General features: G+C 38.2%; 1 protein-coding gene across 1 annotated transcript in view; it reads right to left on the bottom strand.

Moving 5' to 3' along the window:
* PIEZO2 (piezo type mechanosensitive ion channel component 2) overlaps window positions 1-18657 on the bottom strand; it is a 487309-nt gene that overhangs the window by 228126 nt on the left and 240526 nt on the right. Inside the window, exon 4 of the mRNA XM_054587349.1 lies at window positions 3227-3269. Coding sequence (XP_054443324.1) covers window positions 3227-3269 — 43 coding nt within the window. The remainder of the gene's footprint in view (window positions 1-3226; window positions 3270-18657) is intronic.

The raw sequence follows: 18657 nt of genomic DNA, 5'->3' as shown, positions 1-18657 counted from the left end.
AAGTAAACATCAAAAGGTTAAACCAAAAGCTAATAAACATGGTAACTATAGAAGAAAGAATGAACAGGGTACAAGGGAAAGGGAAGAATGTGACATTTTTCTGGGGGAAAAAAAACCTCTGCCATATAATTTGTACTTGGAGAGATAATGTTATATATTCAAAAATAAAATTAAAATAAAGAAAAAAATCTGTGGAGTTAAAAAGATTCTAAAACAAATGAACCAAATTTATTTATATATATATATAAATTTTATATATATATAAATCTATGATATTAGCACATAGAAAGATAAAGAAATTTAGGCAACTTTAGTTTTCAGTTTTTGATCTTAGATTTTTATTTATTTCTTTAATGTTAATTTTTTCCTACTTTGTTATGCATCTTTTTTATTGAAAATGCTATTTCTAATCCTATTGATGTCTTTTAAATCCATATTGGACTTGGGAGATTTTTAGAATTCACAAGACTAGAAAATATTTTTGCATTTCAGGAACTACTGATAGTCTAGATCCTTTTGGAACCTCCCTGGTTAAAAGGGATTTTTTTTTATATATAGATATATATATATCTATAGTTCAAATACATTTGTCTCCATTTTCCCTGCCAACACCTTCCCCTACCCCACTACCCCTCTCCCTCCCTCAATCCTTTCCCACTTTGGCTTTATCCATGTGTCCCTTTATACATGTTCCTTGACTTGACCCTTTTAAAAGATTTTATTTATTTATTTTTAGAGAGAAGGAAAAGGATGACAGGGAGAGAAATGTCAATATGTGGTTACCTCTCACATGCCCCCTAGTGGGGACCTGGCCTGCAATCCAGGCATGTGCCCTTACTGGGAATCGAACTAGCATCCCTTTGGTTCACAGGCTGGTGCTCAGTCCACTGAGCTGCACCAGCTAGGGCAGATCTTACATTTTTAATAAAATATAAAATTAATACAAAGTGAAAAAATTTCAAACTTCATTCAGTGACCTTATTATAAGTGGTAATATTAGTGTTAGTATTATTTTGAAAATATTATATTTCCATTAAAATGAAACAGGTAATATCAGAGAAATTAAAAATTCTGTAAGATTACACTTGAATGGAAAATACTGTATGACTTCAGGATTTATTTTTCTTAAAAGAAGATATTTCCTAGCTCTATCTTTTGAAAAGGCCCAGAAACAATGCCATGTCAGAATTGATGAGCACCCCTAGTATTTAGTTTATGGTTTCCAATCACTATACTTACTAAAGAAGGCAGGACTCCTTGGAGGATGTCTGACTCAGTACATCTATCTAGTTGTGCTAGGAACATGGAAACTATAAAAGACCAGTAGTCTGTGTCAAAAAGAAAAGAAGTCAACATGAAGTTGTTCCCAATGACTGAAAGAGGACAACTTCAGTTTACACAAATAGGGGAACAGAATAACAGGCAAAACAATACCACAAACAAACAATGCAGAGTGTGAGACCTTCTACAAGACAATTGATCTGGCCTCTTCAAAAGTCAATGATATGAAGAAAAACAAAATGAATTGGAGAAAACTGTCTGAGTAAAGGGGCTTGAGAGATCAAATGAAATTTATGGACTTTAGTAGCATGCTGATTCAAACTAATATCTGTAAAATGACATGTATGAAACGGTCAGAAAATTTAAACATTGATTAGGTGATAAAGGATGCTGAGGATTTATTGTTATTTGCCTTCAGTAAGATAGCAGCATTACAATTCTAGAAGAAAACACCCATGTTTTCAGAGATGTATACTGACCTACATAGGGCCAATATGACATAATGTTTGACCTTTTAAAAAATATATATCTGGCAAAAAAAATAGGTAAAGCAAGTATGACAAAATCTTACTGAGCTTGGGAAATGGATATGTGACATTCATTTTGCTTTTTCTCTTTCCTTTCATGTGTGTTTGATATTTTTCAGAATGTGAAAGGAGAATGGAGAGAAAGATGCTTTGGAAAAAGATTTCCCATGAAATGAAGCTGCACCCGGTTTTCCATTCTTTATTTTAAGTTGACCTGTGGGATCTGCTCATCCAGTCCAATCTCCCCCAACAGCCTCAAGAACTATGAGAACTTACTGTGAGACCAAACAGTGATGGTACTGAGTAGAACTGTATGTAGAGAAATAAATAAATCTTTGAAACTATTTTAAAATGGTACAAAAATGCTATCACACTTGGCCTAGCAATGAGCTAGTCTCTCTCACTATTAGAAAAAGAACACATTTAAAAATATATTGTTTCTTTTATATATTGTAAGCACTATGTCAGCTTGATGAACACACATAAAAACACACTTTCAATATGATGAAAATAATTAGTCAAAATCTACTTTTAGAGAAAAAAATTGAAATTATTTTTCATTCTTCCTATAGCTGTATTGACATTGCAAGATCAACATAAGACAAAAAATTCTACTGGGAGAGATCTATCAAATATGCTGCCATTCAATCCCAAGAACAGGTAGTTTAGTAACTTTATAGACCCTACTTCTACATTTTCTGATGTTATAATGAGGCACTTCTTTTTTTCTTTTAGGGAGATGCAAGTGTGGAAATGCCTCAGAGTAATGTGATCTCATCCTGGCCGGGTGGCTCAGTTGGATGGAGCATCGTCCATACACCAAAAGATTTCAGGTTTGATCCTGGTCAGGGCACATACCTAGGTTGCAAGTTTGATCCATGGTTGGAGTGTATGCTGAGGCAACCAATCAGTGTTTCTCTCTCACATTGATGTTTCTCCCCCATCCCTTCCTCTCTTTCTAACAGTCAATGAAACATATCCTTGGGCGAGGATTTAAAAAAAGGGCGATGTGATCTCAACCTTTCACTTAGAGCTAATGTCTAATAATTTTAATAATTGGAAACATCTCACTATAAATACACATTTCTCTTCACTAAAACTATAGAACTGAATATGACATATGAGGTTAATAAGCTAGAAGGAAGTCCAATTCCTATAATTCTCTATGAAATATTTTCACGTAAGTTCCTCCATTTAATCTTCATGTCCACTCAGACTGTTGGCAAGTATTTCATAATGCAAAACTCTGCTTTACCAAGAAATTGAGTCTCAAAGGGCAAAATGATGTCTTATCCAAGGGCACACACTCACTTACTGAAGTAGTGGTAGCAATACTACTGATTTATAATCATTAAATTACTTGGAATAAAATAGGACATTAGTAAGGTAAAAGTGGAGACATGCTAAACTCCAGTTACCTTTCAAAGCCAATCTGCCGAAATGTCTTTTCCCACGTTGAGCCTGTAACAAAAAAAGGAACATAATTAGTGCACATCAAGTATCCAGATAGTTTTGTCCTGTTTCTACACAGCCTGCTAGTTATCTTGTTCTAACTTAAGTGGAAGACTGTTTTCTCTAGGATGCATCTCTACCTTCCTCCAGTTCCCAAATGACTTTGTAGAGAGCATTCCACATCATGAGTTAATGGGACCAATCTCTACCCAACTTTCCTGTGGTAAGACAGTAGCCCTCTAAATCATTTTCTAAACGTCTGTATTTGGTTCAGAATAATACGAGCAAAACTCTCCTATTAAAAATAATTAAATAGCATAATGTAAGTTGTACTCTCCAAAATTCAACTTTTACTTTTGTGTAGCATGTGGAAAACTAGATGGCACTTTAGGGGAGCAAAATTTGTCTTTTTCATGAAGATTATTTCAGGCTGATTATTTGTTAAGAAACAGAGAACACTGGAAGTTTTTCTTTTTATTTCCTCCTTAACTACCTGAAAGACTTTAGATACTGGTGTGCCTGTACCAGGAAAAAAGCTATTGCCGAAGATAGCTTCTTTTTACATCAGAAAGACTCCCCTACATTTGTTTACCAGGGATTTGCTCTCTCCATCTCCCCTTAAATTCCCTTCCTCCTCTGTAAAGTCCCAGACCCATACCTCCCTTTCCTTAGACCACAGTGGTTAATATATAAACCTCAATTTCTTAACTCTTTGGGGGTTTCATACCCTTGAGGTTTCCATATTTATAAAATTAAATTGGCTTTAATCCTGTTAATTTGCATTGTGCTAATTTTATTAGACCAGCCAGAGGAACCTATTAGTAAAATTTTTTCTTCCCCAAACAACACTCTAAGTTTCCAACTAATTATACATGATGCCTTTATCTCACTAATGTTGAAGCACAAGATTAACATTTTATGTTTTAAGCTAAATATTTTAATCAGAAGACTTATGAATGCAAAAATGATGATCAAGTGACATGATTTGAAGAGAAAGTATATCTAACTCAGCAAAATAGAGCTTAGTATAAACATTATTTTTATACAAAAGCTAAGGGATTGTGCTTAGGCCATAGTTTTACATTTTCATGATATTTAATGAGTTACAAAAATATTTTGATTTCAGTAACTATTTCAAGTAAACACCCATGTATCCCTAAATTTATACATTGTGCTTTGTACTAGTTGCTTGATAATCACAGCAGATAATTGCTGCCTTTCTGCATAATTTAGGTCTGCAAACAGGAAGTGGTGGATTCCGCACTGGTCTCCAGGGGCACCTAAAAACTAGCCTGCTTCTTTTCCTAAAGCCACAATAAATTAGGATGGCGTTTATGTTTCTTTCCTGAGAACTCTATCTCACATGTCATCCTCAGGTGGTCACTCAGTGTCTCCTAAACATTAGACAGATTTTCTGGAAACACGGGAGATTATGCAGTAGTGTCTTTTCTGAGGATTGAACCAGTCCCAAGACAGCACACGCACGGTGTTTCACCATGGGGTTTGGGTTCATACTCTATGGTTGATAGATAATTTAAAGTAATTTTTAAAAATAATAAAGGACTAAATTTCAGATATGAATTATAGACCCATATACATACCAACTTAAAGCAGATGCAGGTTTATCTCCTTGGATAAAGTTACTCTTACTAACTGAATTCCAACGCTTTGCTGAAGCATATTGGAGTAAATAATATGGAATTTTAGTTAATCGGCCCAAGAATTTCTCATGGCCTGGGGCCCAAGGGACTGAATTCCATATGTATGTAATCTGTCCTTGAGTCACATGCAAAGCAATTAAGAGTCTCTATCTCAGGAATTCTTTGAGACAATTATCCTGCCCCTTTGAGACTAATAATTAAGACACCGGGGAGGAATAGCCTGAATCAGAAACCACATTGTATTCCAGGGCAGCTGGCAATGGCCTGGCCCAAACTGAGAAGCAGGAGAGATTGAGAGTCTCCTGCCAAGTGAGAACCAGACAGTCTGAGCACAGACCAAGTAGGAAGGGTCCAGGCAAAAGTTGGGGGTGGGGGGGAAAGGAGTGGGTTTAGATCCTCCTTTTCTGGACTTTTCTTCCTTCCAGTGAAAAACAAAACACCTTTAAAATTTTTCTACATCTGCATTTTCTCAGATTTTTTTCAGTATATTCCTAAATTAATTTTAAACAAATTTAAGAAAACCCTTTTTAATAGACTCAATTTATTATCAAAGTAAAATAAAAATAAATGATTTTGCTACACTGCATTATCAGGCTTTTAGAACATGGAGCTTTAATTAAGAAATAGGTTCCACCTTCTTATTTCTGAGAAAAGTAAACTTACTCAAACAGGCAGAACAAGTTAAAAGTGTTTGGTGCTAGACTTCCTGAAACCCTTAGAACAAGCATTATTAGGCCACTCAACCAAGCACAATATAAATGATGGAATGACTTGCTTCTTGTCGCTGGAAATCAATCTAATTAATAATTTGAGCCTCTTATGCTCCATAGGCATCCATCACTGTTTGCTGTTGATACTTTGCTAAGCATCACAATATGTAGGACTGAATATATTAAAATATGGTTTCTTCCCTCAAACACCACATACCCTAGAGGGTTAGGTTTTTATGTCTTTTGTGAGCACTTAGTCATGATGAAAGGAGAAACACACAATAAATGGAACAGACATATCCAGATCCTTTGGCACCAAGAATATTTTTGGCAGCCCATTATTCAGTTGCTGGGGAATTCTTTTAAAGCCATTAACCATGTTTTACATGGTAAGGTAATATTACTCTCCTTTGCCAGAGCAGTCCAACATGGAGAGAAAAGTAGAGAAAACAAAAGGAGCTGGCAGACTTCCTTGATTCAACACTTTTTAAATGAGATTTAGAATATGGAGAACTCTAAAGCATGTTACATTCTTCAGGAAAAAGCAAATAACAGGAACAATGACAAAAAAAGAAAGAGAAAATATATAACAGAGAGATAGATACAATCCATAAGAGGGATTTTTCCTTTGCATTTTTAAGTGTAGTTAGAAATGACTATGATTCTTCAATTTAAAAAAATTGCTCTTTATAGCACAGATGTCCCAACAACAGAAATGAAATCTTTGTGGAGGATCACAAAAACCAGAGGATGGAAATAAATCTTGGACTAAATGCCATTCAGTCTGCAGAAGAAGTTTCGGTATCTAATGTCCTGTATGTACAAGGTGACAAACTACCTCTTTGGCGCTGACTCCAAGGGGAATTACTGTATAAAATGTAAGAGGACATTCCATCCTCAAGGGATCAACATTTGCTCCTTTACAAAATGAACAAATCTCCATCTCTCCTTTTTTCCCCTCCTGTACCCACCTACCTATTAGCTTCTGTCAGTTTCATGTTCCCTTCTTTCCATCACAGAAAGAAGTTATGGAAACTTTCTTTTTTTGGGGAACTACTTTCCCCAGGCCCATGAGCTTCTGCAGAGGTTCCTAGTCATATGCCCCTCTTTCCCTGTCCACTGAGGCAGGGCAGTCTAGTCATTCCTCACAACACCCTATTTCCCAAGCCACAGGTGATCAGGATGGGCACAGGATCAAGCAGTTCAGGCCAAAATAGAGCTCTCTCTGCTTGCCTGTCAGAGAACTAGAATTATGTGAGCCAAGCCCTGACAATATTCACATAGTGGTCATGTTCCTGCCACATGGAGAAAGCCTGGGTAAGAGGAAAGAAGGGATTCATAAGCAGAGGTCCCCCGGGGAGAGAGAAGTGGGACTTCTGATGGCATCCTCGTCTGTTCCTAGCAGCTGCTGTTGTCTTTGCCTTCTTCCCACTCCTATTACAAGACAAGAAAATAACCTGCATGTTTAGTTTTAAACTTGAGTTCACTCTAGTCTTACATCTATCTTTAAGTCTGACACTTGTATCTCAAAAAGCACTAAATATGAATAATAAGATTTTAACATGCCTTGTACATCCCAATTTTCGGTGGGAATAGAAACATTTTAAATGTATCCTAGCCATTTTTAACCATATTTTAAATCAAGAGAGTGAATATTCTCCTTGAAATTAACATAGCAATAAAAGCAGCTTACATTTCATGCTAACTTCATATGTTATTAGCTAATTTAATCCTCTCAAGTACTACTATCATATCCCCTTTGCATGGGAGAAAACTCAGGGTAGAGAGAGTTGGAACTCCAGCACTAATGCTCCTCACTTCTTTACTCATTGTTTTGTCATATGGTGAGAGCATATTATTGTCTTTTTTTCCTTTATTTTTTTTCTTATTCTTATTCCTAACATTTTTCTCTTTCCCCAACCTGGCTATAATATGGAATTAAAAAATGTTTTAGGAGCATGGGAGTGCGTGTAGTAGAAGTTATCTGTCATCAAACTGCTTCTTCCATCACTTTTCTTTAATCTAGGACCTATGAGTTTCTTATGCTAATTTTGTCCAACCCTCAGTATGTCCAGTGAGAGCTCAATCTGTACACATACATATGGGCAGAAAAATGCCATGCACCAATATGCAAACTGCTGATGGTGAAACAGGGCTGGTTATTTTTTTCTTTGTTTTAATTTTTCTGAAGTAGTGGTTTAAAATTACAGGGCTTTCTTTGCCTGTTACTTGAAGTAGGACATCTGTGTGCTAACAGCTCTGCCTCTGGTCATCCATACTTGCTTGGACAAGTCACTCTTGGGTCTTTCTCTTTCTTTAATGTAACATTAAGGAGTTTTCAACAGGTTTCTTTCCACTTATAATTTTATTTTTTCATAAATAAAAGCTTTTCACGAAACTTTCTATTTTATGTTGTAAATTGGTTGTTCACTTCATTATCATATTTCTTCCTTTATTAATTTGATTAATCATTCTTTTAATCAATTTTTGCTCGAATTCTAATACATAAAAAAATAAAAGGTAACCTGATTTTTCCTATAGGTTTGCAGGTGGCAAAACGAGGACTAGATTTTCTCCTAATTGAAGAGTTTTACATCAAGTATGTCTCAGACACTAAGAGCCACTTGAATTTGGATGTGCCCCTCTGTTTTTCTTCAGAATAATTAAGTGAAAAGGATTAATAATTCATGGAAGTAGTAGATTTTTGCCAGGATATTACTATAAAAAGTGAAAGTATTTTCATATTTTGTAGGGGCTGCCAAGAAGTGGGACATGCAAACTGGCACAGAAACTGGTGATGAAAAACTTAAATATCAGGACTTAAACCACTTACAAGTTTTCTGGTAGAAGCTTCATTTACATTAGTTTTAACTCTTACAAGGAAAATATTTTCATATCCAATCAGAGTCAAGATTTTACCACACTCTGGGAGTCAAATGTAATGTGAAATTCTAAGAGAAAAATTGACCTGTAGTGACATTTCATTTGCAAATAGTAACATGCATTTGTGTTGAATTATAGCTGAAATCTTTTTCTTTCCTTTTATTTATTTTTTTAAAATACATTTGTCTCTGCCTCCCACCCACCACTTTCCCTTGCCCCCTTCCTCCTTCCCTCCCTCAGCTCTTCCCCTTTGGTTTTGTCCATGAGTCCTTGCTATATGTTCCTTGACTTTCCCCTTCCCTTCCCTTTCCCTGCCCCCCGCTTCCCTCTTGTCTCTGTTGATTTCTTTCCTTTCAGTGTTGCTGGTCATATTTTCCTTCCATCTTCGTATTGTTGGTTAGGTTCCGCTTATGGGTGAGATCATATGGAATTTGTCTTTCACCCCCTGGATTACTTCGCTTAGCATAATGCTCTCCAGTTCCATCCATGCTGTCGCAAAGTTTAGTAGTTCTTTTTTTCTTTCTGCTGCGTAGTATTGCATTGTGTATATGTACCATAATTTTTTGATCCAATCATCTACTGATGGGCATTTAGGTTGCTTCCAACACTTGGCTATTGTCAATTGTGCTGCTATGAACATTGGGGTGCAGAGGTTCTTTTGTATTGGCGTTTTGGTGTTCTTAGGGTATAGTCCCAGCAGGGGAATCACTGGATCAAAAGGCAGTTCCATTTTCAGCTTTTTGAGGAAATTCCACACTGCTTTCCACAGTGGCTGCACCAGTCTGCATTCCCACCAACAGTGGACTAGGGTTCCCTTTTCTCCACAGCCTCGCCAGCACCTGTTGTTTGTTGATCTATTTATGATGGCCATTCTGACCGGTGTGAGGTGGTACCTCATGGTGGTTTTGATCTGCATTTCTCTGATGGCCAGTGATGCCGAGCATCCTTTCAAATGCCTCTGGGCCCTCTGTATCTCCTCCTTGGAAAAGCGTCTGCCCAGGTCCTTTGCCCATTTTATGATTGGATCATTTGTCTTCTTGGAGAGGAGTCGAGTGAGTTCTTTATATATCTTGGAGATCAAACCTCTATCTGATGTATCATTAGCAAATATATTTTCCCATATGGTTGGCTCCCTTTTCATTTTGCTGATGTTTTCTTTAGCCATGCAGAAGCTTCTTATTTTGATGAGGTCCCACGTGTTTATTCTTTCCTTTATGTCCCTTGCTTTAGGAGACATATGAGTGAAAAAATTGGTGCCTGGGATATCTGAGAGTTTCCTACCAATGTTCTCCTCTAGGACTTTGATGGTGTTGCGACTTATATTTAAGTATTTTATCCATCTTGAGTTTATTTTTGTGTATGGTGTCAGCTGATCATCCAATTAAAATTTTTTACTTTTAACCATCCAGCTCTCCCAACACCATTTGTTGAAGAGGCTATTATTGCTCCATTTTATGCTTCTGCTCCCTCTGTCAAATATTAGATGCCCATAGAGACCTGGGCTTATTTCTGGGCTTTCTCTGCTGTTCCACTGGTCTATGGGTCTGTTCTTGTGCCAGTACCAGATTGTTTTGAATATAGAGGCTTTCTAGTAGAGTTTGATGTCCGGTATTGTGATCCCTCCTACTTTGTGTTTCTTTCTCAAAATTGCTGAGGCTATTCAGGGTCGTTTATGGTTCCATATAAATTTTTGAAATGTCTGTTCTATTTCTGTGAAATACATCATTGATATCTTAATAAGGATTGCATTGGATCTATAAATTGCTTTGGGCAGCATGGATATTTTGATGATATTAATTCTTCCAATCCATGAGCACAGTATATGCTTCCATTTATTTGTGTCTTCCTTAATTTCTTTCTGCAATGTTTTATAGTTTTCTGCTTACCGGTCTTTTACGTCTTTGGTTAAATTTATGCCTAGGTACTTTATTTTTTTTCTTGCTATATTGAATGGTATGTTTTTCTCTGATTTCCTCTTCTTCTATTTCATTGCTGGTGTACAAAAATGCCTTTGATTTCTGAATGTTGACTTTGTATCTTGCTGTTTTGCCAAATTCACTTATTAGGTTGAGGAGTTTTTTGGTAGAGTCTACAGGGTTCTCTATGTACACTATCATGTCATCTGCAAACAATGATAGTTTTACTTCCTCCTTTCCTATTTGGATGCCTTTTATCTCTTTCTCTTGTCTGACCGCTGTGGCTAGGACTTCCAATACAATGTTGAAAAGAAGCGGTGAGAACGGACATCCTTGTCGTGTTCCCAATCTTAGTGGGAAAGCTTTCAGTTTTTGCCCGTTGAGTATGATATTGGCTGTAGGTGTTTCATATCTGGCCTTTATTACATTGAGGAATGCCCCATTTATGCCCATTTTGCTGAGTGTTTTGATCATAAATGGGTGCTGTACGTTATCGAATGCTTTTTCTGCATCTATCAAGATGATCATGTGGTTTTTGTCTTTTCTTTGATTTATGTGATGTATCACGTTTACTCATTTGCATATATTGAACCATCCCTGCATGCCTGGGATGAATCCCACTTGATCGTGGTGGATAATCTTTTGAATATATTGCTGGATGCGGTTTGCCAATATTTTGTTGAGGATTTTAGCATCTATGTTCATCAGCGAAATTGGCCTGTAGTTTTCTTTCTTGGTAGGGTCTTTATCTGGTTTTGGGATCAGGGTGATGCTGGCCTCATAAAGAGAGTCAGGGAGTCTTCCCTCCTCTTGGATTTTTTGGAATAGTCTGAGAAGGATGGGCATTAGCTCTTCCTTAAATGTTTTGTAAAATTCTCCTGTGAAACCATCCGGCCCTGGGCTTTTGTGTGCCGGGAGTTTCTTGATGACTGCTTCAATTTCCCCAGCTGTTATCGGTCTGTTCAAGCTTTCTGTTTCTTCCTCCTGCAGTGCTGGAAGATTATATTTTCTACAAATTTGTCCATTCAATCAAGATTTTCAAATTTCTTGGCATATAATTGTTCATAATAGTTTCTGACGATCCTTTCTATTTCTGTGGTATCAGTTGTTATTTCTCCTCTTTCATTTCTGATATTATTAATTTGGGTCCTCTCCCTTTTTTTTCTTGATGAGTCTGCTTAGAGGCTTGTCAATGTTATTTATCTTTTCAAAGAACCAGCTTGTGGATTGGTTGATCCTCTGAATTGTTCTTTTTGTCTCTATGTCATTCAGTTCTGCTCTAATCTTGACTATTTCCTTCCTTCTCCTTGCTCTGGGATTTATTTATTGTTGTTTCTCCAGTTATTGGAGTTGTAGTGTTAGGTCTTTTAGTTGAAATGTTTCTATCTTTTTTAGGTAAGCCTGTATTGCTATGAACTTCCCTTTCAGGACTGCATTTGCTGTCTCCCATAGGTTTTGGACTGTTGTCTGTTCATTTTCATTTGTTTCCAGAAATTGTTTGATTTCTTCTCTTATCTCATTATTGACCCATTCATTGTTTAATAGTGTACTGTTCAGTCTCCATGAGTTTGCAAGTTTTTGAAGTTTCTCTTTGATGTTGATTTCCAGTTTCAAGCCCTTGTGGTCTGAGGTAAAGTTTGGTGTTATTTCAATTTTCCTGAATTTGCTGAGGTTTGTTTTGTGTCCTATCATGTGGTCTATCTTTGAAAAACTGCCATGAGCATTTGAAAAGAATGTGTATTTTTCTTCTTTGGGATGTAAGGTTCTATATATGTCAGCTAAGTCTCTTTGATTCAGTGTGTCATTCAGCGCCACAGTATGTTTATTAATGTTTTGTTTGGAAAATCTGTCCATTTTTGACTGTGGGGTGTTGATATCCCCTACTATCAGTGTGTTGCTGTCTATATCTTTTTTGAAGTCGTCCAAAATTTCCTCATAAACTTGGGGGCTCCTATATGGGGAGCATATAAGTTTACAATGTTGATGTCTTCTTGATATGTTCTTTAAGCATTATAAAGTGCCCCTCTGGGTCTCTTTTTATGCCTTTGTTTTGAAATCTACTTTGTCTGATACAAGTATGGCAACCCCAGCCTTTTTCTCATGTCCATTTGCTTGGAATATTTTTTTCCATCCCTTTACTTTCAATCTGTGTAGGTCTCTTGCTCTGAGGTTGGTCTCTTGGAGGCAGCATATGTGTGGGTCATGTTTTCTTATCCATTCAGCTACCCTGTGTCTTTTGATTGGGGCATTTAGTCCATTCACATGGAGAGATATTACTGATAGAAACTTACTCATCTTTTCTCTTTGTACCTAAGTTCTTCTCTCCCTCATTCCTTTCCTTCATCTTCTTAAACCAGTCCCCTTAGCATATCTTGGAATGCTGGTTTGGTAGAGATGTATTCTTTTAGTCTTTTGTCTGGGAAACTCTGTATTCCCCTTGCATTTTAATGGAGAGCCTAGCTGGGTAGAGCAGCCTTGGCTGCAGGCCCTTGCTTTTCATGGTTTGGAATATTTGTTGCCATTCCCTTCTGGCTTGTAGTGTTTCTGTTGAGAAGTCAGCTCCTAGGCGTATCGGGGCCCCCTTGTATGTTACTTTCTCCTTCTCTCTTGCTGCCTTGAGGGTTCTCTCTTTGTCTTTGACATTTGCCATTTTAAAGATGATGTGTCCTGGAATGGACCTCTTTGAGTCTCTCTTGAGTGGGGTCCTCTGTGCCTCCTGGATCCATGAGAGCCTTTCTCTCCTCAAATTAGGGAAATTTTCCATCATTACTTTTTCCAGGAGGTTCTCTATCCCTTGCTCCTCTTCTTCTCCTTCTGGTATCCTTATTATACGGATATTATTGCGTTTCAGGTTGTCCTGCATTTCCCTAAATGCCTCTTCATTCTTTTTGAGCCGTTTTTCCATTTCTTGTTCTTTCTGGGAGCTTCTTTCTACCTTATCTTCCATCTCACTGATTCGATCCTCGGCTTCATTCACCTTGCTTTGGATTCCTTCTGCTGTGTTCTTCAATTCAGAAATGGTATTCTTCATATCCTCTTGTGTTTTCCTGATAATTTCTATGTCCTTTTCCAGGCTGATATAGTTTGCTGTAAGATCCTGATAGTTTCTCTGCAGTTTCTCATAGTTATCTTTGAGCTGGCTGAGCTCATTGAGCCTCCTTAGAACCATTGTTTTGAATTCCATATCTGATAGTTCCCTTCCCTCTATTTCATGTAGCTCTCTCTGTGGGGAGTCCCCTTTTCCACTCATTTGAGGGGAACTTCTTTTTCTTCCCATTTTTGTGAGATTCTGTTAAGTATTTTTGTCCTTCCCTTTTCTTTCTGGGCCTGCCTCTGATGATGTCAGTTGTTGACCCCATAGGACCTCGGGTTGCTTGTTTGAGCCTTCCAGGAGTCTAATGTCTGTGTCTGACTCCTGCTTGGAGCAGCTCTGTGACCGCTTCGGTCAGGGCTGGGCTATTGTTTGGGATCTCTCTGCACTCTCACGCGGGCTCCTTGAGCGCGGTCATAGCGTGGCAGGATCCCCTGCCTGCCTGGGCTCGCATGTGCTTGCCCCAGACCAGGGGGCTTATTTGCGACCTTGTGTACTCATCTGGCCCCCCTGGCCAGCGAGCTCCGTGGCACTGGTCAGTTTAACGTCTTCTATTGTGTATTTTCCCCGCTTTTGGCTCTCTGGGTGTGTTGCTTGCCCTCGCCAAATGGGGACTATTGAAATGGGAGGAAGTCAGCTCCAGGTCTCTCCGGTTAATCCTGTCTCCGGTCTCTCCTCCAGGGACTCTGGGCAGCTCTACTAATTTTCTGAGCCACTCCGCAATAGCGGGTGGGCAGGTTAATTTACACCTGCTCTTGCCGCTCTGTGCACTCCCTCGCAGGCTGTATTGGTGCCAATCTGTGGGAGGCCTTGTCGGCCGGTGCAAGCGTTTGCCAGCCTGCGTGGGTCACACACACGCTCACCAACCCTCGCTGGTCACTTGGCGCAAGTGCGCGTGCCTGCACTGGATGTTTTTAGGGTGTCTATGTGTGTTTTCTGGCTTTTGGCTCTTTGGGGGTGTGGCCTCTTCCCGCACAATGGAGACTCCGGCAAGAAGGAGTCAGGACTCCCCAGTTACTCCTCCCGTTCTTTCCCCAATGCCTCCGTTTCTAGTCTCTCCTCAGGGGTCTCTGGGCAGTTCTGTGACCTCTTCAGCCAAGGATCCACCACCTGTGCGGACTGTATTTCAATTGCAGGCAGTCTGGTTCCTGCGTGCTCCTCTTCTGCCTTTTTCCGGGTGCGCCTTTCCAGCCCACAATGGAGACTACGGAAAGGGGAGGGAGTCGGGACTCCCCGGTTCCTCCTCCAGTTCTTTCCCCAACGCCTCCGTCTCCAGTCTCTCCTCAAGGCTCTCCCAGTCAGTCTGCACTCAGCCCTGCAGCTCACTCGAGTACAAGCTCTGTGTGGAGCGAACAAAAGGCAGGTTAATGGATTCCCTTATGCCTGAGTGAGATGGGAGCTGCAGAGTGGGAGGTGCGCCATCACCAGGATTCCACTGGCCGCCGTGTCAGTTCTCTTCACAAAGTTTTCCTCACCAGTCTTTTCCCAGGCACCAGCCCACCCTGCTGCTGCCTCTACCCAGAGATCAAGGAGGGTGGCTGCCACTGCAACTTTTGCGTTGGCCCTTTAAATGTCTCTTTGCATCCCCAGCCACCTGTGTCTGGCAGAGAGCGCCCCTAAGCTTTTTGGGGTTGCGTTTTGTCTGTATTTTCTTGGCTTTAGCTGCTGTAGTTTAGGGGTTCCTGTTTATGATTCAGACCCCGTTCTTCTCAGGGGAAGCTAACTGGCCATTTCAATGTCCCTCTGGTGCCAGTGCCCGTGCGCACCCAGCCCACCCTCTGGAGCCTCCACCGCACTTCTCACCCGTTGGGATGTGTGAGAGTAGAATCCATTGTCTGCAGCACCAAGGATCCTCCTACTATCGCTCCACTGCTTTCCAGGTGATTACTCCATTATTTAGTTGCAATTCCAGTTTGGTTTTGGGAGGAGGTCAGCGTGACTCCCATTCAGTCCTCTGCCATCTTCTCTCCTCCTCTGAAATCTTTTATATCTCAGAAATGCTTGCGCCAATGGATGATATGTACCCAAGTAATCCAATTTTACCAGCTAATGAGCAATTTCAGCATTTTGGGTTAAATTATGAAATGTGTAAAATTTTATGAGTCTTAATTCCAAGATGAGATTTGTCACTTATGGGTTAAAGGGAATTTTAGAAGATAGTAGTAAGGAAAAATAATCATTCTTCAGCATCCCTTAATTAATAATTTTCACATTAAAAGTCCTATATATTTTTAAAATATCATTTTCACCTCTACTCAATACTCTTGTTTTGTAATGTCCATTATCTTCTGCTCTGGTCACTAATGCCTAAATGACACTCTTTTATGTATATGGTACTGTCATTAAGTTGCATACTTTGGCTTTCATCCCACTTACACTGTCAGTACTTTCCATCATCTAAGGGTGATCACTTCACTTTTCTTTATTTGTAAAATAATATACTCATAATAAAACATAAAATACTTCCCTTTTAATTTTTGCATGAACACCCTCCCAAACACACTAAGACTCTCACATCCATACTTGCACATATAAAGTAGGAGTCACCCTATTATGAAACTTACATTAATCACTTAACAATATATAATGTAACTCTTCTGATGTCAATAAATATAAGCATGTAATTATTTTAATGCGTATATGGTATTTTATAATTTAACAAAATATGAGTCCTTACTCATTAATATATAAATTATACCTACATATTTGCTATTATACATAAAATGGGCAGAACATTTCTATCATTTTAGCTTTTCAGATTCTGATTTACATATTTATTGCCCCAATAGGTAGGAACACATTACATTTGTTTCTTTAATCCTCATAAATTCTTTAATATCCAAACGTCTCAACTCCAGGAGGTCTTGAATGAACATACTGCCTGTTTTATGATATCACCTCAGTTGACTAAGGTCTGTCTGAAAAAAAATTACCATAATTTACTCTTTTGGTTACTAGGACAAGCCTATTCACAAATTTTATACATGTCTATTCACAAATATGCAACAATCTATGAATGAAGAATGTTACAACATCTTAAAAGATTTTCTTTTTAAAAACTACCTTCAAATTACTATAAAATGAAGTGTAAATTCTAAATAATTGATTTCCTCACCAAATAATGCATTTTTAAAGATAAATGACTACAAAATTTCTGGTTTAAAATTGGGTCTGATTGGCAGTCTATGATGCTTTTTTCTACCAGGTTACCACTAAAATAGCTATAGACACAGTGGAGGAGAGAAACACACACATACACACACACAATCTGTTTTCAAGAATCTCAGAGGAACTGAGCAGGTAGAGGATCCTGAGGCCAGTGCTATGGGACCATATTTGCAGCACAGGATGGGCAGACAGCCTGGGCAGTTTATGCCCTGCTCCTTGAATAGGGCAAGGAAGTAAGGTAAGCAATGGGTATAGGAAAAAGAATCCTGGTGGGTGCTTATTTGGATAAATGTAGTTAATGCACAGTCCATATATAAGATTACTCTTTTGAAGGATTTATGTTATATAGAGCACCAAATTGTACAAATAAAGCCATATGCTTTAGACTATTTAGAAGATACTTAAGGATGCCAGCCATATTCTTTATTATGAAAAATAAATCTTTATTGTAGAAGTGTAGAATGCTGGGCTGCCTCTGAACTGGCCCCATGATATGATCTGAAATATACTTTAAAAAACAAACTTCTCATATCCATTTATTACTTTGTTTTCTTTCTCACAAACGTTGACCATAGAAGACATTTCTGGTAACTACAGTTTCAGTTGTTTCGAAGCCAGATGAATGGGAGTTTCCTGCACAGTCTCATAAGTATTTATTACATTTGCCAAAAAAACTGCTTAAACTTGACTTCGGACTTTTAAAATACTACACTTCTTTAACGTATCAGTTCTCTACTTTACTTGAAGTTCTCTTGCTTGCATAAGATTTAATCCTGCTCATTTTCATATGAACTTCATGCTATAGTTTGAGATAAAAATTTAATGAAATAAATATCTATAGGAAAATCAAGAGAGTGCTAATTGTTAATCACAGTCTGCAACTCACTTCTGGTAGTATTCAGCTTTCAGGAACAGAGGTGGGATACAATGTCCTGACAATTCATCAACAGCCCATCAGAAGAAAGGCCAGAGGAGACCAAGTTAGAGAATATCCCTAATGAGGGCCGCAGGGGCCTGGCTATCTTGATTCAACTATGCTGTAATAGTTTTAAAAATTAATATTTAATCATGTGTATTTATTTTCTGTAATAAAAGTTTTACATTTTATTTTATAAATATAACATTTACAAATATAAAATACATAAGATGTTCCATATAAAAATTTACATTTCAGTGTCAATGTTACATAGCTTTTATCCTTTCTTAAACTAGTTTGCTATTTCATATATTCTGAGTAGATGATACCAATGTTAATTTCCCTTTAGTTCAGGGTGTTAATTTAGTATCAAAACCAGAAATGAAGTACCTGAACGTTCAGTAGCTCAGATAATGATAACTCAGCTCTTGCAGCCAAATATGGCCTTGAATCTCTCCTCCGCCACTTGTCATGGTCTGCTATGACACTGGGACACTCACTGCAGGTCTACGAGTTAGTCAAGACATCTCTAAGATGAGGATTTATAGCATCTTCACACAAATGTAATAAAGACGTGTATTCAAAGCATCTGTACAGTGTCTGGCACGAAGGACATGGTAGATAACTAGTAGGTGATACTAGTAAAAGGCTCTCAACCACCATTTTAAATGAACAATGCTGCCATGTAAGCAATGCTCAGGGGCCTGAAGACCTTATACGTGCAGAACAGCCACAGCCCAATCACTCCTCACTGTGAGCTGTCCCACCACAGACAGACACACATACTCTTTAACAAAAGTGTAGAGAGATTAGCTTTAATATCGTTTCTCTTTTTAATCTGGCACATTGTTTGGTGGTTTGTTTCAGTTAATCCACATTGCATTATATACTTTTCATTTTAGTGTGTGTTTGCTAAAACTCTCCTAAAATTATTTTTGTGTATTTAGGTTAAACCCATAAGTAACTTCATTAATTTAAACTTAAGTTTTTCATAAAGAGTTTACTAAGCTTACAAAAGTATTCAGATTGGTGTTTATGAGGTTGTCCCATAA

The sequence above is a fragment of the Pteronotus mesoamericanus genome, unplaced genomic scaffold (assembly GCF_021234165.1).
Source record: "Pteronotus mesoamericanus isolate MK-2021 breed Mesoamerican mustached bat unplaced genomic scaffold, CSHL_Meso_final scaffold_118, whole genome shotgun sequence".
Classification (NCBI taxonomy): domain Eukaryota; kingdom Metazoa; phylum Chordata; class Mammalia; order Chiroptera; family Mormoopidae; genus Pteronotus; species Pteronotus mesoamericanus.
The sequence above is the reverse complement of the archived record's forward strand: the minus strand, read 5'-3'. Positions and strand labels throughout refer to the sequence as shown.